Source organism: Electrona antarctica (genome assembly GCF_951216825.1).
Source record: "Electrona antarctica genome assembly, chromosome: 21".
Classification (NCBI taxonomy): Eukaryota; Metazoa; Chordata; class Actinopteri; order Myctophiformes; family Myctophidae; genus Electrona; species Electrona antarctica.
The window spans coordinates 27,526,716-27,550,197 of NC_136802.1; the positions used below are offsets into that span (position 1 = coordinate 27,526,716).

The 23,482-nt window shown below is 43.2% G+C and overlaps 2 protein-coding genes across 4 annotated transcripts in view; both read right to left on the reverse strand.

Moving 5' to 3' along the window:
- Positions 1-326: 326 nt before the first annotated feature.
- On the reverse strand, positions 327-6,447 carry LOC306914167 (uncharacterized protein). Of its 3 annotated transcripts, none has more exons than XR_013788657.1 (5): positions 6,308-6,447; positions 4,922-5,087; positions 4,722-4,837; positions 3,675-3,845; positions 327-3,583 (listed from the first exon to the last, which is right to left on the reverse strand). XR_013788657.1 is itself a non-coding variant. In XM_079491112.1 (4 exons), the coding sequence occupies exons 1-4, from the start codon at positions 6,362-6,364 to the stop codon at positions 3,527-3,529; spliced, it is 396 nt and encodes a 131-aa protein (XP_079347238.1). In that variant the 5' UTR covers positions 6,365-6,441; the 3' UTR covers positions 327-3,526. The 3 variants fall into 3 exon arrangements, 1 of the variants encoding a protein (XP_079347238.1); XR_013788658.1 differs by having other exon boundaries at positions 3,675-3,852; XM_079491112.1 differs by lacking the exon at positions 3,675-3,845 and having other exon boundaries at positions 6,308-6,441.
- An 843-nt stretch (positions 6,448-7,290) lies between these two features.
- Positions 7,291-23,482, reverse strand: part of pcxb (pyruvate carboxylase b) — a gene marked incomplete at its 5' end in the record, with an annotated part of 155,315 nt that continues 139,123 nt past the window's right edge. Inside the window, 3 exons of the mRNA XM_079491305.1 lie at positions 7,291-11,731; positions 17,059-17,160; positions 17,974-18,114. Of these exons, the coding sequence (XP_079347431.1) occupies positions 11,582-11,731; positions 17,059-17,160; positions 17,974-18,114 (393 nt within the window). The 3' untranslated portion in view covers positions 7,291-11,581. The remainder of the gene's footprint in view (positions 11,732-17,058; positions 17,161-17,973; positions 18,115-23,482) is intronic.

Below are 23,482 nucleotides of genomic sequence, written 5' to 3' on the forward strand. Positions count from 1 at the left end.
AACCCCGTTCTGGAAAACCAGGAGTACCACACCAGTGCCTTAGTTTGTTTTGTTGTAATTTACAGGTCCTTCGAAATGGTGAAACACGACATACTATAGTAAGCCCTCCGAGACCATGGACTACAGCCTTTCGCTTTTCACCCTTTTCAAATCCTCAAAAATAATGCAAAAAGTGGCACACTATTGTATGCCCTCCGAGACCATGGACTATGGCCTTTCGCTTTTCACCTTTCTTTCAAATCCTCAACAATGATGAAGAATCGCGCACTAAAGCGCACCGTTAAATTACCTTGACCAGTATAAATGACCTTCATAAGACTAGTAAATTACCTTCACCAGTTTAAATTACCTTGAACAGTATAAATGACTGTGACCATTATAAATGACCTTCAAAATCAAATCAAATTTATTTATATAGCACATTTAAAAACAACTCTCATTGTACCAAAGTGCTTCACAAGGCAGAATATAGTGGAATACAATACAGTACAATTCAGTGCAGAAGACATCAATAGTAAAAAAAAAAAAAGGCAAATAGGACAAAGTAATCTAAAAAGACTAGACTAGTAAATGACCTTGACCAGTATAAATGACCTTCATAGCTGGGTCCCAATTCGTGGGTCCCAATTAGTTATAATCGTGCACTTCATGACAAGTTCTTCAATTTTGGCATGGCGTTAGGGATGGTCATTATGTTATATAACCATATGCACACCAGTATGAAAATCAAACACTTGTCATTAAGTGCACGATCTTGTTGCTTTTGGACGAATTGGGACCAAGCTATCACCAGTATAAATGACCTTGAGCAGTATAAATGACCTTGACAAGTATAAATTACCTTCATGAATGACCTTCATAGCTGGGTCCCAATTCGTGGGGCCCAATTAGTTATAATCGTGCACTTCATGACAAGTTCTTCAATTTTGGCATGGCGTTAGGGATGGTCATTATGTTATATAACCATATGCACACCAGTATGAAAATCAAACACTTGTCATTAAGTGCACGATCTTGTTGCTTTTGGACGAATTGGGACCAAGCTATCACCAGTATAAATGACCTTCGAAATGGTGAAACACGACATACTATAGTAAGCCCTCCGAGACCATGGACTACAGCCTTTCGCTTTTCACCTTTAACTCCTCAAAAATCATGCAAAAAGTGGCACACTATTGTATGCCCTCCGAGACCATGGACTATAGCCTTTCGCTTTTCACCTTTCTTTCAAATCCTCAACAATGATGAAGAATCGCGCACTAAAGCGCACCGTTAAATTACCTTGACCAGTATAAATGACCTTCATAAGACTAGTAAATTACCTTCACCAGTTTAAATTACCTTGAACAGTATAAATGACCGTGACCATTATAAATGACCTTCAAAAGACTAGTAAATGACCTTGACCAGTATAAATGACCTTCGTAAGACTAGTAAATGACCTTGACCAGTATAAATGACCTTCGTAAGACTAGTAAATGACCTTGACCAGTATAAATTACCTTGACCAGTATAAATGACCTCCGAAATGGTGAAAAACATACTATAGTATGCCGTCCGAGACCATGGACTATAGCCTTTCACTTTTCAACTTTTTTTCAAGTCTCTCGGAGGAGTATGCCCTCCGAGAGACCTGGTAGGTCCGGTCGGTGAGATAGGAAGAGAACCACTTTAGTGCTGTCCCGCCTAGATCCGCTAGGGTGTCTAGGAGCAGCTGGTGGTTCACTGTGTCAAATCTGAGGGGTCAAGGGTTGGTTTCTTGAGGAGTGGTGTTACTCTGGCTGACTTGAGGGCAGATGGGACGCAGCCTGAGGTTACTGAGGTGTTGATGATGGAGGTGATGTGAAGGGGAGCAGATCAGGTGTGATGGTCTGGAAGATTGGAGACGGGACCGGGTCGAGAGGACAGGTGGTAGGTCTAGTGGAAGTCACTAGTTGTAGGACCTCGTCTGGGGAAAGAGGAGAGAAGGAGGACATGCATGGTATGTTGGGGTTAGTGTTGGTTGAGTCAGATGCCACTTTATGGGGGAGGGGGGGGGGGGGGGGGGAAGGAGCTGCTGATATCATCAACCTTCTCGAAGTAGTTGACAAAAACATCAGCAGTGAGGGATGAAGGTTGAGTGGGGGGGAGGGGGCTTAAGGAGGGAGGAGAAAGTGGAGAAGAGCTTCCTTGGTTAGATTAGAAGTACAGGATTGGATTTTGGTGTGGTAGAAAGAGGTTTTAGCAGTGGTTAGTGAGAGGGAGAAGGCAGAAAGGAGTGAGTGAAAGTGGGAGAGGTCATCAGGTAGCTTTGTCTTGCGCCACTTCCTTTTCGCTGTCCTTAGAGGTGTTCGTTCAGATCTGAGAGTTTCAGATAACCAGGGGGCCGGTGGACATGAGCGAGCTGGCCTGGATGAGAGGGGGCAGTGTTTGTCGAATGCAGATGAGATAGAGGAGAGGAAGGATGAGGTTGCAGAGTCAGGTGAGAGAGAGAGGAAGGACTCCAGGGAGGGTAGAGAGGAGAGAATAGAGGATGAGAGGGAGGAGGGGTTTAGGGACTTGAGATTGCGTCGGGTGGTGACGTTCGGAGGGTTAGTAGGTTTAGGCGGGAGGGTGGAGAGAGAGAGGGAGAAGATTATGAAGTGGTGGTCAGACCTAATTAAGGGTGTAACAGAGAGTGTAGAGGGAGAGCAGGCTCTGGAGAACACCAGGTCCAAAACATTACCAGCCTTGTGAGTGGGAGGGGAGGGAGATAGGGAGAGGTCAAATGAGGCCAGAAGGGATGTAACGGGAAGATACTTATCTGCTGTAGGTAGGTTGAAATCACCCAGTAGGATCAGTGGGGTGCCATCCTCCGGAAACGAGCTGATCAGAGAATCTAGTTCTTCCAGGAAGTTCCCTAGAGTTCCTGGCGGCGATAGAGCACAATGAGGGTGAGGGGGACTGGTTGTGATATTGAGATAGCATGGAATTCAAATGTGGACAGAGAAAGGTGAGAGATATTTAAGACACGGAAATTCCATTTGGGGGACATTAGTAGTCCTGTACCACCCCCTGCACCTGTTGGGCGAGGGGTGTGGGTAAACTTGTGAGAAACAGAGGGCGGCCGGGGTTGCAGTGTTATCTGGGGTAATCCAGGTTTCAGTCAGAGCAAGGAAATGCAGAGACCTGAGGGAGGCTTGGCCTGAAATGAATTCAGGCATATTCTTCTTGGTAGCTGCGTGGCAGTTCCATAGGCCTCCCTCCACCACAATGTGGTGACTGGGTGAACGAGCTGGATAGATGAGATTTGAGGGATCTCTGTGACGGTAGAGGTAGTGTCTAGGGCGACATGAGGAGGACAGTATAGGGACGGTGGGAAAGCACATTATAAACAGATATGATAATAATAATAGAGTAATAATAATAATAAATACAACTAATAATTATAACATAATAATAGTAATAATAGGAAGTAGGAAGTAAGTTGATACAAAACCCTAGGAGGCGGCCTCCTTCGCTGGATGTGTCTGGATGTCCGGGTCTTTGGATTGGACACTAGGCTATATTAGTCAGCCTGTGTGATTTGTTCGATGAAGAGATTCAACCAGCCATGGGTCAGGGTCTAAGTGTGGGGAAAGGAAAGGAGCTAAGAAAGCTCAGAAGTGTAAAGGAAGAAAAAGTAGAAAAAACGTTCGGAGTGTGTTTCCACTTACTGTGTGCCAAAAGTGCAGGTTCACAAGCAAATGCAGAGTCAGACCGCTAGTCAGACTGTCTCTGAAACTGAGCTACCTATATAGGAGGTGGAGAGTTTTTCTTCAAAAGTGAAGGAGGAGCTAAGAGATCAAGTGGGCTGTTATTGATAGCTCAATTGATTGCAATTAGTCCTACTCTCTTTGTTCAGTTTAAGAAACACAGACAGAAGACAATTAAGACAAACAGATAGTACAAATAAAGCAAGAAAAAGTAGAAAAAACTTCAGAGTGTGTTTCCACTTACTGTGTGCCAAAAGTGCAGGTTCACAAGCAAATGCAGACCGCTAGTCTGACCAGTACTAGTCTTATAAATGACCTTCATAAGACTAGTAAATTACCTTCACCAGCATAGATGACCTTCACCAGTATAAATTACCTTGACCTGTATAAATGACCTTCACCATATAAATGACCTTGACCAGTATAAATGACATTGACCTTGAAATCAGGCAGACAGGCAGGCAGGACGAGACAGGCAAGCATGCAAGCAAGCAAGCAGGCATGCAGGTAGGCCGGCCGAGGCAGCCAAGGGTTAGGGTTAGTCAGCTCTGTCTGCCTGGCTCTCTGTCTGCCTGGCCCGGTCTGCCCCGCCCTGCCTTGCAGCAACAGAACCAGCCGGCCTGGCAAGCCAGCCAGCTCAGAATGCGAGCTCAGCGAAGATTTTTACGTGGCACCGAGTGCTATGAGATTGCAGGTCTGCTGTTTTTGAAAAATCGTGAAAATGTAGTGCAAATATACATTCTTTCAAAGCGAACGTTTTAACTCAAATCTTTGCTTCTGGGAAGGTCCCTGGAACAACATATTTTCAGATGGGGGTCGGTGGCCAATTACATATAGTTTCTGGGGTCCTTGACATGAAATATTGAGCACCACTGATATAGAAACATGGAGGCATTTCAGAAACTGTCAGGATTTAGAAGACATTTTTTGAATTTCGACGTCAGGCCTAAAATTTGTTATTGAATTAACTGATGGGTAGCAGTAATATGAGCACTAAACAAGTCATACCTTCAAATGCTCTTCTTTTAGCACCTCATATAGGGCTTCACAAGTCTCTAGAACGATCTCACCCACAGTGCTTCGGCCCATCCGGTACTGAAAACTCAGAGACCTGAATGACTCGCCTACAGTACAGAGAATAAAAATGTATGTCAGAAACAAAACATTTTTTTGAACAATTCACAATGTTTGGAAAATGCACTCTTTACCAGTAGCAAGAAAACGGAGCGTGACTGACAGCCGCTGTCTAGCACTGATGGCGCTCCTCATCTGTGTGTCCATCTTGCTTATGATTGGCTCCACCTTTTGCAGCAGATCATTGAAGGCGTCCACTTTCATCCGGAGAAATTCACGGAAACCCCTCCTGTCACCGTGCTGTAGATTAATGAGAGAAAAAAAAACAATGAGAAATATTATACCCACGGTCAGTTGTGTGACTTTGATTTAAATATTTATTAACAGTTTGCAGAATTACAGTACATTTCGCACAACACAATACAAAGACTGTTAACTGAGTGGACGACCCAATAATGCATTACACTTGTTTACAAGAGGGTCCACCTTGTTCAATTCATCAAACCATTTAGAGACATACAAATAGACACTTCTATAGCAAAAGAACAGAACAGGAATTCATCATAGAGGTAAAAAGGGAAAGAAACATACAGTGAGGGGATCTGAATAGGAGGATTCAGATTTTACAGGGGCCAGTTTCGAATTGCAGCCATCCGTAGGTGCCCTTTGAGAGCGGTTTTGAAGGAGTCAAGGGATTTGCATGTCTTAATGACTGTTGGTAGGGCGTTCCACATTTTGGTGGCATAGGAGCAAAAATAATTGAGTCCATTGTTCCTTGCTGGGTTGCATATGGTTTGTTGCACTCCCTCTGGTGTGGGTTGTGTATAACATTGGTCAATCAATTGTAATTGGTAACAAGGGACTGAAGGGAGGTTTATATTTAGAAATTCTTGCATGCACTGCAATGAGGCTGTATCGATGTTTAGCTATGACCTTATTCTTCATATGATGGCAGAACTGGCATTTCATATAAATCCCAGAATGTAGACCAGGACATTTTGAGTAGCCTACCCTAAAGTTGTTAGAAATGTTGAGCATTTAGAAAGGGAACATGGGATGGGTTCCTAATAAGCATGCAGCTAGCCAGAATCGTAAAAATGTATGTACATCTGTCGACGTTCATACTTAATTTATCATTCTGGCTGGCTAAAGTTTCACCTACATACGCTGACATCCATGTGTTGATAGCATAGAGTATAAAGAAGGAGGTTGATCCACGAAATTGATGGTTAGCCTCATCATGCTAAAGCAGTGACAAGACTAGCCATGCGGAACGCCGAAACATGACGCTCGTATTGTTTCAGGGCTATGATAAGACACATTCCATAGCCAGGACTTCCCTTGGCTATAGTCACTATATGGACCAGAGCTAAATGTGTCTTCACAGCCCTGAAAGTCTTGTTTCGCATGGCTAGTTTAGCATGATGAGGCTACTGGACAACTATCAAGTTCGTGGATAACTATATCAACACATGGATGGACCAGAGCTAAAACAAAAAGACACATTAATTAACATTCACCTCAAGTTCTCTTTGAAGAATGGACATGCCGTATTTTCCTCTCCGTTTCATGGTCATCCAGCAACGTGTCCAGATTTTCCTTTTTTTTGTTTTCTTCTTCTTCCTCGTCTTTTCAGATGCAACGCTAGCATCACACCCAGTGCCATTCTGAGCCTTCTCCGCCAGGTGACGCGCCACCATATATACTCTAAGCGCGCCACCCCCCGCCCCCGCACGCCAGCGCGCCACCCCCACCCCCCGCGAGGTTATCGCCCCCTCCCCCGTTTTTACACAATATTTTTTCCCGGCGTCAATACGTCGGGTTATGTGAAAAACGTGCAGTGTGACCAGTCTCAAGATAAATAAACGGCAAGGATTCATTCGATTTTAATCGGACAGTCTGACAGGGTACGTCGTGAACGATAATAAAAAAATCAAAAAAATCTTGCAGTGTGTACCGGCCTTTAAGGACTCATAATATCCTCCCAAATTAAATAGTTTTCATGTTTTAAACCAACCCGGTAGAAGACCCACTAGCAGCTGTTATTCCAGCCATTGAGAAGAATGACCAAAGTTCTTCAATTATTTATACAGTGCACTCTGGGTATTCTCTGTGGAGTTGAACTTCCAGCCCCCTGGAATCATTTTGACATTGCTGTTCTTTGAATAGATCTATGATTGGGACACAGTAAAAAATGACTCCCTGTAAGGGTACATACAGTACATAAAGGTACATTGGGACATACTGAACTAGGAAATAAGGAAATCGGGTTAATATCCCATTATTTTAGGTGGACTGATTAAATGACGCATATATTTGTATGTTAAACTTTGCTATTTTATTTGAAATAAGGTTCAGGTAGTTCATTCATAATGTACCTTTTATAAGTTTGGGTACCGGGGAGATAACAAAGTTCTCTTTTGGGACTCTAAGCTGTATAACCCCTGGTCAAAAGTCAGGCCTATGCAGATTGTAGGGAATGGATATGCAGTACACACGAACACACAGTTATGATTAACTTTATTTGTAAGGTCAAGAACAATTACAATTAGATGCCATTTTGTTTCCCTTTTTTGTGCACTCTCACCAAACATTTATTTCTCATAAGGACTTTCAAATCCTTAATGAAAGACGGCTTATTATTGCATGTAAACTACCAAAGTAAATTTAGATTCTGCCACTAAGGTGAGACAAAACAAAAAAAGCCAAACTAACACGTTTTAAGTCTAAATAAACATCCTCAATGAATCTCTGATGGTATTAAAACAAAGGAAGAATGAAAACCGCACCAAAGGCATTATACATCTCAGTCACCACAACTAAATCTGAAGAGAAAAAACAGTTTAACAATTTAAAAGAAAAAAGAAAAAAAGGAATTGAAAGGAAATAAAAACCAAATGTCACAGACTTTATTGTAATGTTCTCCCCTGATGGTCTATAGAATGCACAAGCTAAAAGAATAGGTCAACATTATATCCTCACCTCCGAAAGCAAATCACATTTTCCAGCGGTGGTGGCTATGCGTTTCCCCCCCCTGCTTTATTTATGCTATATTATTTTCCAGACACTAAACATCAGTACAGTACATTGTCACAAGCACGCATTGAATGTCAGATTTACTGCTGGCTAAGACATTACAGAGAAACACTCGACAACAACACAGTTTGCATTATAGCGCAACTTTATGCTATGATCGTAGATGTGCAAATGTACACAGTGAGTAGATGGCAGAGAGGAGAGGAGAGGTGAGGATAGGAGAGAAGGGAGGGGAGGAGGGTAGTGGGCACTCAACTCAGATCAGAGAGGAACTGTGCAATAGCTTTTCAAAAACACTCACTCTTACAAACCTCAAACCTGTTACATTATCGTGGAACACCTTAGAAACTATAATAACTCGCATATATGCAAATGTACAATGCGGAAGCATCAGCGTTTCCCCTTCTAAAATAGGCTCTTACCTACAGTAGACGTGGCCTGTCAGCATTTTTTTTACATCATTGCATAATTACATAATTGCTCTCATTCTAACTGTTAATGGAACGAAAACATGGAAGGAAAGATTTAAGACAAAATAAAATTAGTCTTCTGGAAGGAAAGATTTAAGACAAAAAAATGAGGCTTCTGGAAGGAAAGATTTAAGACAAAAAAAATGAGTCAATGCAAATCAAATGTGTAGAGGTATTGGGACAGTAGTTATAATCAACGTCTAACAGAGGCCAAACAAAGCAAGTCTCAATACGTTCATACTTCACTATTTCAAAGAGACCACTCTGGTTAGCCTGGCTAATAAGCCAGACTAATATCACACAACACTGTCGCGGCAACTTTTTTTTGCCAACGGCTGATTCGGTCTGGTTTATTAACCAGGCTACACTCTGGTAGCCTATAATGGACCCAAATGACGTGCGACCTCACATCCAGTTTCCTTGCTTGTCCATCGCTCCCATTTGCCCCCGGTATAGGAACAACATTCAATCTGGCCTATGATGATTCTCGTGCATTAAATGACAGTTTGTGGCCGAGGCCAAATCGCACAACAATCTGTGCAAAGTTAATTGAGTGTTTGACAACATTAACTTGACAGCGACGACATAGCGAGGTCACCACATAATTAAGATGTTAAGATCTGTCGTGTGCTGCTGTTGCCATGGGGACCTGTCTGTCAACACATCCAGCGTGGTGGCGTTCTTTTCACAGGGAGGCACTCTCGGAGTGTCGGCGAAAATATTGTTGCACTTCTGTGTGTGTTCATACATTCGTACTTCTGTGTGTGTACGTACATATGTATGAATATTTAACGTTTGTTGAATATTTTTAGTAACGTTTGGGGAGGTGGAGGATCACATGCTCACACCTACTTACAGTACGCGCACAATTACAAGTTTGCATTCACTACTTATCTGTACAAGCAGATGGACACACACACACACACACACACACACACACACACACACACACACACACACACACACACACACACACACACAGGGGTGACATTTGTAATCCACAGCCGCCGAGTGCTGTTTGCGGGAATCTCTAGAGTCCTTCATTAGTCCGCCTAATTTCACATCATTTGACAGACGGTTAATTCATAAATTAATCAGCAGAGCTTGGGCTTGTGGAAACCACAGCATGTGCCTCCAATACTCCATACTGCCATTTACTGTATACACACAGGCCGACGCATGCACTTGGATTGCAGTTTGTATTGCAGTCATGGTGGAGTGGAATACGTTTACATACATATCGCAGGAATACGAACGGCAAAAAAGTATAAAATGGTATTAACCGAGTCAAGATTTTGACGGATGGCATTTAGGCAGGGTAATCTCATGGTACCTTTAAACACAACACGTATAAACACATCCGACAAGGAAAAACGAATCCGATTCAGGTGCGTTTACACGTATGTATGAATGTAGAATGAAGGCCTGCGTAGGTTGAAGCTTGTAGAATTTCTGCAGTTTGCATGAGTACACACATTTGAAATGGCATGACGAGAATTAGAACCAGCATGTTTGTATTATCAACGTCGAAAACTCACGTGCAGCTTCCATTATCCAGATACAGAAGGAGATAGTAAAGAAATATTTCACTTTGGGGCAAGTGGCCAGGCATGTATTTGTAATGCATAATATATACCAATTAGATCTAATAATATACCGTTTATACTGTCACTAATGTTGTCAGTCTCTGTCTACCCTCAGTCATTTCAATGAGTTTGCGCGGGTCTTTGATAGTGAAAACAGTTCCAACACACACAGAAGACAGTGATCAAAATGTGTATTTGTTTTATTTCGTTTTTCTCTCCGTTTGTTGTCCATTTCCAGGAATAATTAACCCCTTTTGGTGTTTCAAGCATTCTGTTATACTTTAGCTATTGAAAAAATAGCAGATCTACAAGCTCATAGCGCGCCACCGAGTGGCGCGCTATGAACTTGTAGGTCTGCTTTTTTTGAAAAATCGTAAAAATGCGGCACAAATCTTTGAATAGGTATATATTCTTTCAGAGTGAACGTTTTTTTTAATTTCGACGTCAGGCCTAAATGGGTTAAACGTGCCCAATTATTTGATTGCAGGTATAGTGTGTGCGGAGGAAGAGAGAAGTGGAACCTGAGAGTGAATCCTTTTTGGAGTGCAGGGTGATTAATTTCACAGCCCAGTGTTCACACATGCCGACTGCTGAGGGTGAGTGACAGTGTGCTTGATAATTAGATGTTGAACCAAAGTGAAATAGTCCATAAACAAGAATATATCCACACGTCTACTTCCTACTGTCTGTGCTGATGATCACCAAGAACAGTCGGTATACAGTCATCAATACAATATCACCTCTCACTTTCTTTTAGTTAACTGCAGTCAATGTTGCACATGCCACGTATTGCAAAGATCACACAGCTTTATATTACACATTATGTTTAGCTAGATTTCTATTAGAACATACATCAGACGATAATTTTGTTTTAAGTCATGGAATGTTGCAGAGTAGCATTTGAATCATAAAGACATCATAACATGAGTGACTGTGAACCCTCAACCTTATTTACCCCAAACGCTGAATAGTTTAATTATTTGGATTTGGGTAATTTCATGTAGTTTGACAGTGCACAACTTGCACAACTCCAGTCCAGCAATACAATAGAGCTTCGCAGTCCCGCCCCCTACCATGGACCAGGAAATGATTCTCCGTTCATTTTCCTCATAGACATTTCAGAAAGTATTTATTTAAAGACGTTTACGCCGCGGACAAAAGCCAACTCGAGTCGTGACAAATCATGACAACAAACACAATTATTTGGGCCGAACAAATAATTAGAAAGAAGAAAAAAACGGCAGGTTACAACACTTTTTTTGTTGTTTTTCTTCTTTGTAATTATTTGTTTGGTCCAAAATATTGTTTGTGTTGTCATGAGTTGTCACGACTCGAGTTGGCTTTCTCCGCGGCGTAACCGTCTTTAAATAAATACTTTTTGAAATGTCTATGGGAAAAATGCATTGGGATTCATTTCCTGGTCCATGGTAGGGGCGGGACTGTGACGCTCTATATAGATAATTGAATGGATATTAACGTGGGGCATAAAGACCTGCGATTTGTTAAAAAATAAAAAAACCACAAGGTTGAGAATTCCTATTGTGCTTTGTTATATTAATGTTTAAAAGGAGCTGTTTCACTGCTTGCACCTTCTTCTTCTTCTTCTTCTCTAGCTCTCGTTCTCCATGTCCATGTTTTCCAGTATGAGACAGCCTCACTCTCCTCCTCCTCCTCCTCCATTTCTCCCTGTGTCTCTCTCTCTCTACTCCTCGATCTCCATGATGAGGTCGTCTCCTTCCAGGGAGGAGTCGACCGGGGCGTGGATAACCTTCACCGTCCCGCTCACCGGCGAGTTGACCACTGTCTCCATCTTCATGGCCGACAGGACGCAGAGTGGCTGTCCCTTCTCCACCTGACCAAACATTGTTAAAACGTCACAGTGTGAGAGCGGCCATGGCATTGAGATTGTATTAGTGATAGTAGTAGCAACAGTAGTAATACTATACTATTACTACTAGTAACTGCTGTTACTACTTTTGTGTATCTTACACTGCGCAAAAAGCATGGAATACGGATGTGTATATTACAGGAAACTCCCGTTAAACTTTCCAACAAACTCCGGTAAACTCCCGAATTGTACCATCACACCTGTATATTACCGTATATTAACTGTATATGCCTGCTAAACTTGGGGTTTACGGGCAAAATACAGTGCCCATAATTGCCCGTTAACTCCTCTTTTTTTGTGTTATTTGGGGTTGTTTTGGGGTACATTTTGGTGATTGGTAATGACCCTTTTAGAATTTGATGGATGGGGTTCCAGGGTGTACCCGGAAAAATGATAAACAGTTTAATTCCACAAGGATTTCTTATAGATTTCTCTCTCCATTGTCATCTCCCCACAGACAGTTGTAAGTCTGTACAAAAATCTAATCTAATCTAAAGTCTTCTCTTATAGGTGTCGCTGGCACAACTATTATTTTCAAATGGGGGTCTCCGGCCAAATACACATTTGGGGGTCCTTGACATGAAAAGAACGGATTCCATGACGATGTGACTTTGGGGGCGGAAAAACTGAATATTCTGCGGAAAATTACAAAAGCCACAGGATCGCAGACTAATGCAGAAGCATCATGAAGGGTATTGCAGACGCTTAGAAAAGGTCAGCAGACCATATCATCCATTATAAAAACACAAGCTGTCAGTGCAAGGGAAAGAGAAAAGACACAAACTGTCTTCATAGTTCATACATGAGCTCTGTAAGGAGATCAGGTGAATTGTACAAAGGCCAGTCAATCTAGGGTTTGACCCAAAAGAAAGTGCAATAGTAATCTTTTTTTTTAAATGATCCATAGGGTCATCCAAATAACATATTAAAATGTGTCAATTAAATAATTAGTGGATCATGGTAAATTCATGGCAATTTATTTTGACACGTCACGCGCGATTTAAAGCATAATGACATTTTGAAAATGTTGCCTTATATATAGGTGGTACGCCAACTTTCAACCCCTGAATTTACCACGATCCACTAAATATTTCATTCACAAATTTATTTGGATGACCCTAAGTATAATAAAAAATCACACCCGTGTGAACTGAGTGGTGTAAGGTTTTATATAGCATGATCAGCTGTGGTCTGACGTAATGTCTGACGTAATGAAATCACACCCGGATGTGATTTCACAACTGGCTTTTTTTGTGCAGAAAAAATGAGCATGGTTGCTACGGTCATCCAGTTCACCCGGGTGTGATTTAAGTACGTCAGAAATTATTTTGAACATAGCAACCATGCTCATTTTTTCTGCACAAAAAAGCCAGTTGTAGGAGTGGTTTACACCACTCAAAAACCTTGAATGATTACTATTGCAATTTATTTTGGTCAAGCCCCTTTTTAGCTTAGACTGACTGGCCTAACACTGCGTGAAAAGAGGAGTTAACGGGCAATTATGGGCACTGTATTTTGCCCGTAAACCTCAAGTTTAGCGGGCATATACAGTTAATATACGGTAATATACAGGTGTGATGGTACAATTCGGGAGTTTACCGGAGTTTGTTGGAAAGTTTAACAGGAGTTTCCTGTAATATACACATCCGTATTCCATGCTTTTTGCGCAGTGTAACAAACCCAGTGATTTTTTTTAAATTAATTTCAAGGACCCGCAAGTATCAGGCCACGGACGCCCAAAGAGACTCTTCTCTGGCAACCCAATTTACTCTGTGCACTCCTCAATGCTACTCTGAGCGTGTACAAATGGAACCAAATGGACCCGTAACGGTCCATTTGTTTCCATTTGTACACCTGTAAGGGTCCATTTGGTTTCTAACTCCCAATCATTTATCTGGGGGACCTACTAGAACTACATGCAGTGGCACAACTCTATGATTAGTTGGCTTGGCTGGTGCTGTGTTCAAAGTGAAATTGTATGGAGAGATTGATCACGTGGCTGCATGCACAGGTCTGGGAACAGCACATTGAATGATATATTATACCGTAAATGTAATATACTTTAGGTGCATTTGATTGGCCATTTGTTCATTATTAGTTTTAGGATCTTATAGCTGTAGAGACGATTTTCATTAAAAAGCCAGCTTAAATTAAGTTAAACTTGATGGTATTATTATTGCTACAGGCAGAACTTTTACCACAGAGTCCTGGGAGAACATAGTACGACTTGAGTTTGGGCCTTTTTTTTCCCCCCTTTCTATTCTTAATGAAATGTAAAATATCAAATATGAACTTTTTTTTTTTTTTTTTTTTTTTATTAGATGCAATTGTGAACAATAGCCAAGTAAGTGTGAGGGGTGGTCAGGAGATATCTGTGAGCTCTGCGTTTAAAGGCTTGAAGGCCATTGTCTGTGATGGAGTCCACCACATGCTCTGGTAGGCTGTTCCACACCTGGACAGCAGTGTGGAGAAAAGTTCTGTCCAATGTCCGTGTTTTGGAGCCTGGGGGGTCGAGAGCATGTACTGGTGTGGCTGTGCATCGGCGGGTGTTTCGCCGTCTGGTGTAAGGTGGAGGGAGCATGTCCTGGAGGTCCTTAGGGCAGTGGGTGGTGTGCATTTTGTACAGGACTGTAGCGGCGGCAACGTGCCTTCTGTGGCTAAGGCTGTCGATGGAAAGTCTTGTACTGGCAGTGTCCTGGTCAACTCCAATTATTTTGAGGGCCTTCCTCTGAATATTGTCCAGCAGACCAAGATGTGTTGGTGGGGCACTCATCCACGTGAGTGAGGCGTACTCCATAACACTGCGGACCTGTAGCTTGTAGACCGTTGCTCGGCTCTCGGTGGTGAGTTTACTGGCCACTCTCCTCAGTGCTGCCAACTTCTGACCGGCCCGGATGGAGATTTTGGTCAGGTGTTTCGACCAGGACAGCTTGGGGTCTATTTTGACACCCAGGACGTCAAGCTCATATGTGGAGGTCAGTCGGTGCCCATTGAATTGCAGGTCCAGCTGTGATCCTCTTTCGTGAGATTGTCATGAACTTGCACTTCGATGGTTCGAAGGTAGTCTTCCATCGATCTCCCCAGGTGGATATTTGGTGGAGATCTCGGTTCAGGCTAGCCTCCACTTCAGCCCTGTGTGCTGGAGATCTTATGCGTGCATAAAGAGTTGAGTCGTCGGCGTACATGTAGAGTTCATTCTCACACACTTCAACCAGGTCATCGATGAAGATGGAGAATAGGAGGGGACCAAGGATAGAACCCTGTGGTACTGAGGCATTGATGGAACAAGGTTCTGAGGCCTGGCCTGACAGGACAACTCTGATGGATCTGTTCGATAGGTAGCTTTGGACCCATTGGAGCAGCTTACCTGACACTCCTCTCGAGGAGAGTTTAGCCACCAGACCGTGATGCCACACCTTATCGAATGCCCCCTGTATGTCCAGGGCTATGACACAGACTTCCTCACTCTTGTCCAGGTAGTTGTTCCACGTCTGGCCTAAGATGTTCAGGAGGTCAGCAGCAGTACTGTGTCCTGGTCTGAATCCAAACTGTCTGTGTGATATGAGGTTGTTCCTAAGAATAAACCTCTGTAGCTGTTGGTTCACAACTGCTTCCATAACCTTGCTGATGACTGAAAGCAGGGATATGGGGCGGTATTTGGATGGGTCAGCTTTGGAGTCTTTCTTGTGCACCGGTGTAACAGAGGCCATCTTCCATTGGCTTGGGAAGATTCCACTTGAGAAACAGCGACTGAAGAGGCGACACAGGGGGCTTGCAAGCTCTGCACTACATTCCTTAAGGACTCTGGTGGGGATTTGATCTGGTCCCGAGGCTTTGACACTTGCTGTGACAGAGTAATATTGCTAATATTGAGCTCAGTAGCCATGCATTTTATCAACGCACAACATGATGTGGCTTCTCGGGTGTAAAAACCACCAGACAAGGTGGTGAAGTCAGTAGAGAAAAAGAGCCATATTGTCAACCCATTCTGGGCGGGAACCCCTTTTGGTGTTTTAAGCATTTAGCTATTGGAAAAATAGCAGATCTACAAGCTCATAGCTTGGCACCGAGTGCCGCACTATGAGCTTGAAGATCTGCTATTTTTGAAATATCGTGAAAATGTGGCGCAAATCTTTGAATATATATTCTTTCAGAGCGAACGTTTTTAACTCACATCTTTGTTTCTGGGAGGTCCCTGGAACAACATATTTTCAGATGGGGGTCGGTGGCCAAATACATATAATTCTGGGGGTCCTTGACATGAAAAAGGCTGAGAACCACTGGCATAGAAACATTGTTTTTTCAGAGAACTTCTCTGATTTAGAAGATTTGTTTTTAGAATCAGCCTCGCGGGTCTAAATGGGTTAAACTATAATGTCTCACGGCTGGTATGGTAGACTTATTCGAGGGATGACTTCCGCACACCCGGTTCAATTTTATAGCAGGTGCGTATAGGTCCTGGCAGTATAGCAAACGTTATGAGGAAGGAGGAGAGACCCGCACACCGCCACTTGCTGGTTCAAGAACTTTATTTGTTGTCTAAACCTACTGTTGTGTATTTAATGAATGTCAGCCTATTCTCAAACTATGCCTGAAGAAGGCCGAAAGGCCGAAACGTTGCTATGACTCTTTAAAATAAAGTTCTTGAACCAGCAAGTGGTGGTATGGTAGACTCAAATGGTTTGTAAATACAGTGATCAAATGGGTGGGCTGCGTGCATCTTCAGAGCATAATGATCAAGGAATCAATTGTGTTCCGGATTGGATCAACGTAGTGTATAAAGTTCCTATTTATCGGCATCACAATGAAAACTCACTTTTCAAGGTGTTAAAGAACCTTTCATTCTAAATGACTTAGCATGTATTCATTACAATTATTTGGAGGCCCACTCGAAATACCCTCGCGGCCCACAAGGTCGAGAATCCCTGCTGAACATTCCCTGCCTTTGACATCCTATTTCTCAATGGCGCTCTCCTTTTTGACGCCTTTTTGAGTTATTTATGGATCTCGCTAATATCTACAGAGTAGTAGCTTACTAGCTAGGCAACGCTCGCTTCCGCTGTGGTCGGTCATTGAAATGATTCAATGTGTATGTAGTCACATCTGTAATTAACGTGTTCTATATGATGACAGCTTTACATATCAAACAGGATAAGGAAAGCAACCATCAAACAGATGGTTCCTTCACTTCCACTTCCATTATAAGCACGATCTTTAGCAGCGTTTTTCTCGGAATTGGTGGTGAAACACGACCCAGAACCAGTATGTCAATGACATGAACGGAACCTCACCTTGGCGCCAACTTCAACCTTGACCTCCAGGACCTTGCCAGGCATGGGGGCTCCCACCTGGCCCTTAATAGCCTTCACAGCCTTGGGATGGAACTTCATTTCCTTGGGGACAAAGAAAGAGAGCATATATATATATATATTTGTATATCTGCTATTCAAAAATAGCAGATATACCAAGCTCACGGCCTGCAAGCTTGTACATGAACAGTTTTGAAAAACCTTGAAAGTGTGAGAACTTTCAAGATTTAGAGGGCATTTTGTAGAATCGGCCTCAGGTCTTAAAAGGATCCCTGGCTGATAAAGACAAATATGCCTTAAAACATTATACTCGCCCTCTACAACTAAAATAAAAATAAATAAAAACATTTAAATATTTTCACTCAATAGGAACTGGTCGCACTGGTCGTCATATGTCTATATGGTCTAGCCCTATGGAATGTATGGAATGCATATGCTAATATATTTTTTTAAATATGAGCATCAAAGCAACATTTAAATACTTTTTATTAGCACGTGCATTCCATATATTCCATAGGGCTGGACATATATGACATCCTCAACTTGCGACAGGAACAGTTCCTATTGAGTGAAAGATTCTCTATTTATGAAAGAAATAAAATATTGAAGGTGTTTTTTCTTTTTTTACTTTAACCTTTTAATGGGTTACAAAGGTTGTCAAATGATGGCAGGTATGAAACCTGCTTGCCTGCTTTTTAGAGTGAGGCAAATACTGTATGAGCACGAGACGAGAGCAGCAGTGTGCACTGCTGCTGCGTGGGAAAGAGATTGGATTTCAATACACACGCATGTTAAATGCCAAGTGTAAACGAGGTCTATACTGCGCATCCATCCATCCCGACCTCCGTCACCCCTTGTCTTCCCCCCCTCTGTGCATCCCTCGCTCTTCCCCGATACCTTCATGGCGACGGTGTCTTTCACCAGCACGGATCTGAGCTGCCCGTTGAGCTCAAAGAACACCTCCCTCTGACCGGCCTTGTTCAGGTCTCCAAGGGCCAACGCTTTGATGTGGAGGGTCTTCCCTCTCTCGATCTCCACCTGGGGCGAGAAGAGAAGAGGTGGAGGGGGGTGGTATAGGGAATGAGAGAAGAGAAGAGGTGGAGGGGGGTGGTATAGGGAATGAGAGAAGATAAGAGGTGGAGGGGGTGGTATAGGGAATGAGAGAAGAGAAGAGGTGGAGGGGGGTGGTATAGGGAATGAGAGAGGAGAAGAGGTGGAGGGGGTGGTATAGGGAATGAGAGAAGAGAAGAGGTGGAGGGGGTGGTATAGGGAATGAGAGAAGAGAAGAGGTGGAGGGGGTGGTATAGGGAATGAGAGAAGAGAAGAGGTGGAGGGGGTGGTATAGGGAATGAGAGAAGAGAAGAGGTGGAGGGGGGTGGTATAGGGAATGAGAGAAGAGAAGAGGTGGAGGGGGTGGTATAGGGAATGAGAGAGGAGAAGAGGTGGAGGGGGGTGGTATAGGGAATGAGAGAAGAGAAGAGGTGGAGGGGGTGGTATAGGGAATGAGAGAAGAGAAGAGGTGGAGGGGGTGGTATAGGGAATGAGAGAAGAGAAGAGGTGGAGGGGGGTGGTATAGGGAATGAGAGAAGAGAAGAGGTGGAGGGGGTGGTATAGGGAATGAGAGAGGAGAAGAGGTGGAGGGGGGTGGTATAGGGAATGAGAGAAGAGAAGAGGTGGAGGGGGTGGTATAGGGAATGAGAGAGGAGAAGAGGTGGAGGGGGGGGTGGTATAGGGAATGAGAGAGGAGAAGAGGGGGAGGGGGGTGGTATAGGGAATGAGAGAGGAGAAGAGGTGGAGGGGGGTGGTATAGGGAATGAGAGAGGAGAAGAGGTGGAGGGGGGTGGTATAGGGAATGAGAGAAGAGAAGAGGTGGAGGGGGTGGTATAGGGAATGAGAGAGGAGAAGAGGTGGAGGGGGTGGTATAGGGAATGAGAGAGGAGAAGAGGTGGAGGGGGGTGGTATAGGGAATGAGAGAGGGAAAGAAAGGCAGAGGAAGGGGATGATATGAAAGGAGGGTCAAGTGAGGAAGGGGAGAGAAGAGAAGGTTGATTAGAAACGCCAAGTAAATATGCTATAAATGTGTTCCCCTGGCCAAGACCAAAGAGAAGGCAATAGAGAGAGAATTTAAGCATTAAGCAGACACTCTTCTCAAAATTGACTTGGAAGTGTGACATCGAAATAAATGTCAAACGACGGGGTAAATGGTTGTGAAAGTAGAGTGCAAAAAAAACAGCAATTTAGTGCTTCAAAGAAACTAGGATAAGAGTTGAGAGAAAGAAGAAGACATGAATTGTGAAATGTTATGGGAATACAGCCGTACAATTCTGCACTGTCATAACACACTCATAGGGAGGATTTTGCTGTTGTACCAACAACAGTGCATGTCTTCAGCCTCTGAGGTTTTGCCAGTGAGCTCCAACTAATGCTCTGCATCGACAGCAGATCACTCTTCGCATGTGGCGAGAGACATACTGACATACGGTTACTAGAGAGAGAGAATGACAGCGAAGAAGGATAACCCTAGAGATGGTAGGGAATACAAAGAGAACAAACAGAATGAGAGAGAGAGAGAGAGAGGGGATATAGAAGATGTACTTCTCCCCTTCAGTCTTCTGTATGTCTACACTGTGGGATTTAACCTGCTATGTGGAAGATAAGTCTTTATAGTAGTTCTTTCTTTCTTTCTTTCTTTCTTTCTTTCTTTCTTTCTTTCTTTCTTTTTGTGGTTTTAGGTGAGATGTTGTATTTGTGTTTCATTTGGTTATGTACTTGTTGGACATTTCTGTTATTGTCATGTCCTTACTGCTTTGGCCTCGTCTTGGCCAGGTCTGTGACTCTGATGTTTTAAATAAATGTAGCTTACATACGTTCCCAATGCATATCAACTCCGGGTCACTGCTGTGTTAGTCGTACCTCCCTATACAATTCATTTGTCTCACGCTCATTCTCAATATGCTGTTTGTGCTTGTCTTCGGCCTCTGAGCTCCAACCTAATGCTCTGTCTGCATCGACAGCAGATGGTAGGGAATACAGAGAGAACAAACACAGAGAGGATAGAAGTACTTCTCCCCTTCATTGTAGGATTTAGGTGGAAGATAAGTCTTCCTTTTTTGTGGTTTGAGGTTAGATGTTTATGTACTTGTTGGTTTTATGTTATTGTGTTGTACTTTGTTTTTATACCGCTTTGGCCTCGTCTTGGCCAGGTCTGTGGGGCACGCGCACGCACACGCACGCATGCACGCACGCACGCACACACACACACGCGCGCGCGCACACACGCACACACCTTGCCATCGGAAACACGATTTACGTCCGGCCCGTCTGCATTCCTCTCCGTCAATGCCATTTCTTTCTTCCACCCCCTGGCACTAATTTTCTTTTTCTGGCAGTTAAATTGCCCTGTCTGTCCGTCAGTCAGTCTCTGAGCCTGGCCCTGTATGAATCAGGAGACGGCGCTATAGGAGCAGTGGACGTACATTGCCTTGTCTTCATTTTGTATTATTTGTTCCACTCTTCAATAACTACAGTATTTCTCTCACTGCCGTCGTCTCGGACCTCACTCTGTATTTCTCTCTCTCTCTCTCTCACAATCACAACCAGTGTTGGTTTTGACACCCCATTTCGATTTTTGTTTTAGTCATAGTCTCTTGAACAGTTTTCATTTAGTTTTAGTCGCATTTTAGTCACCTGGAATGTTAAATATCACGACTAATATCATACGATTTTAGTCGACTAAATCTACAAATCTTGATTTAGTTGATTTAGACTAAAATGTATTTTGGCGGGCCTTGATGCCGTCGTAATGGCTGATTTTACACTTGCTGAAAATAGCCGATCCACAAGCTCACAACGCGTCGCAGCGCAATGCATTGTGATTATTTTCAGCATGCAACCAAGTGAAAAATGACTTATACTGGATCTCTTGTCCACTAGTCCCTTCCTAACATTTTAGTGTAGTTTTTATTTGTTGACAAAATTGTCAATATATTTAGTCTTATAGTTTTAGTCATAATAGCTTATAGTTTACATGTAGTTTACATTTAGTTTTCGTCAGTGAAAAAAGGTAGCCGACGAACATCTTTCGTCATAGTATCAGTCGACGAAATCAACTCAGCTCACAACCACCCTCCCTCCCTCTGTATGCCCCCCCCCTTCTCCCCACGACGGAGGCAGTTACTGAGCCTCCATTGATATTCTGGAGTTGTTCTCAGTACAAAAGAGTAAAGTATACACTGCGCTGCAGGTTTGTATTGATCTTCTGCTCTCTCTGCGCCTCTCATTCTTTCTCCATTTCGCTCTGTGGGGTGTTCACACGCCCTGGACGCAGACTGTACCTCCTCGTCCCCATTCTTCCTGCTTGATACAAAAGCTCTGTATTTATTTCATGAACCGGCAACTGGTCTACTGGCCAACGATATGCGGTCAGGAACAGCATAGTCAAGTTGGGAATGCATGCTCCACCCAGTAATGCAATAGGTTTGTCTACCCGTGTCCCTTTTTATGCTCAAATTATATGGAAATCTCTATCTCTGTATATGTCTGTCCTATAGTCCTTTTATGCCCATATATGGCGATCCCTGAAGTCAGTCTATTTAGCTAGTGTCAATACTGCACAGGCGGCCCCTTAAAAACACACGACACAGGGGAGACCTATATTGGCTCACCTAATGGGAATACATGCTACATAAATAGGGCTATGGGTTTGTGTCTGACCCGGGGCTCTTTGCTGTGCGTCATCACCTCTCTCTCCCCAGCTTTCTTTCTTTTTTTTTTATATATATATAATTTTTATCCCACGATTTTTGTAACCCAGTTTTTTTCACCCAGTGCCAATTATCTAATGTAATCCTGGGCGCTACACTTCCTCTGCCAACCTGGGGGGGCAGCGGACTGACCTCATGCCTCCTTCTATGCATGAGGAGTCCAAGCTGCTTCTTTTCACCTGACAGGGGGAAATTTCCCTGGCCGGACGTAGCGTTATTCCGACCAGTTCCTTTCCCCTCCATCAGGCGCACCGGCTGGCCAGGGGGAGGTAGTTTAGAGACCAGCTTTCTAATCTCTCTCTGTCACTATGTCCAAAATGTTTCCAGTTTATAGAGAATGCTGCCCCCCAGGTTGGCAGTGGAAGTGTAGCGTCCAGGATTACATTAGATAATTGACACTGGGTTACACAAAAATGGGTTACACAATTGTGGGATAAAACTTTTTTTTTTTTTAAAGAGAGAATGCCTATCCCTTATGATCTTATAAATCTACACTTTTTGAGGGGCACTATCCCCTCCTATGTCCAGCTTTGAGGGATTATGTAAACACAAACATTGTCCTAACACAAACATTGAATGCCATTGACAATGAATGGCCAGTTTTGAGTGTTTGTGTAAAAACAAACATTGAAGACGAAGGTGAGGATGCAAATTGTGATTGGCCGGAATGAGATGATGTATGAAGAGGGCCCCTCACCTTGAACCTTGAACCTTGATTTGGTTTTGTATTTCACACTTAGCCCGCTAGCATTTATTGAAAAATTAGGATCTAATTCACGTCAGCATTTTTCCCAGTCGAGCTCTTATTTTGAAAAGCCACATTTCCAGACTACCGGAAGTAGTATTATCCTAGTAAGTTTAACAGGTCTCGTTCAACTGTAGTTTACAAAATGGGTCTATACCGGGGCACTGGAGGGCTCCTCATCGCCGGCTCTGTGCCATCAAAGAAACGTTGTTTTGACCAAAAATGCCATCTGGGACAAGGAACAGGAGATACAGGCGATTGAAAGAAACGGATAGAATGGATTATTATGGTGCCGATGATCTAAGATGGGCGACGGAGTCTTGTGACAACAACAGCTAGGTACCTGATGCTAACGTAAGTAGCATTATGGCTTGATCGATCGAATGCTCTATAAAAGCGCAATTTCCATTGATCTACGGCAATGGCGTTAAGCGTAGTATCAAAAAATAGGCTTCAATTGACCTAGATCTTGTGAATGATTACTATTGCAATTTATTTTGGGTCAAATATTAGATTGACTGGCCTATAAGTAAGAACAACACTGAAGAACATGACAAACAACAACAGCCAGTTGCGTGCGTCAGGACAAATCAAAATCAGGACAATCGATCAAAGACTACTGAACCGTACCAATTCCTCTAAGCCGTAGTATTTCTGGATAGACTATCGCTCATTGTTTATTTGTTGCAGCAAGTCTTGTCTTATCGCTGTCATTCAACTCCCTCGGAATTGTAAAATCAATTACCTCCCAGCTGTTTTCCGAACTCAACTCCAAAGACTAATTAAACACGGCGGCCTTCGGGAACTTTGAAATGTCATTTCCGTCACAGCGTGTGTGTGTGTGTGTGTGTGTGTGTGTGTCACAGAGAGAATCAATAAATAACAAGCCTCGGGGACA

Bases quoted from the DNA above. Each gene is read 5' to 3' on its own strand.
- LOC306914167 (XM_079491112.1), bottom strand. From the start codon at position 6,364: ATGACCATGAAACGGAGAGGAAAATACGGCATGTCCATTCTTCAAAGA. The intron at 5,088-6,307 runs GTGAATGTTAAT...ATTAATCTACAG, and splicing joins TTCTTCAAAGAGAACTTGAG to CACGGTGACAGGAGGGGTTT. The intron at 3,584-4,721 runs GTATGACTTGTT...CCCCACACTTAG, and splicing joins TAAAAGAAGAGCATTTGAAG to ACCCTGACCCATGGCTGGTT.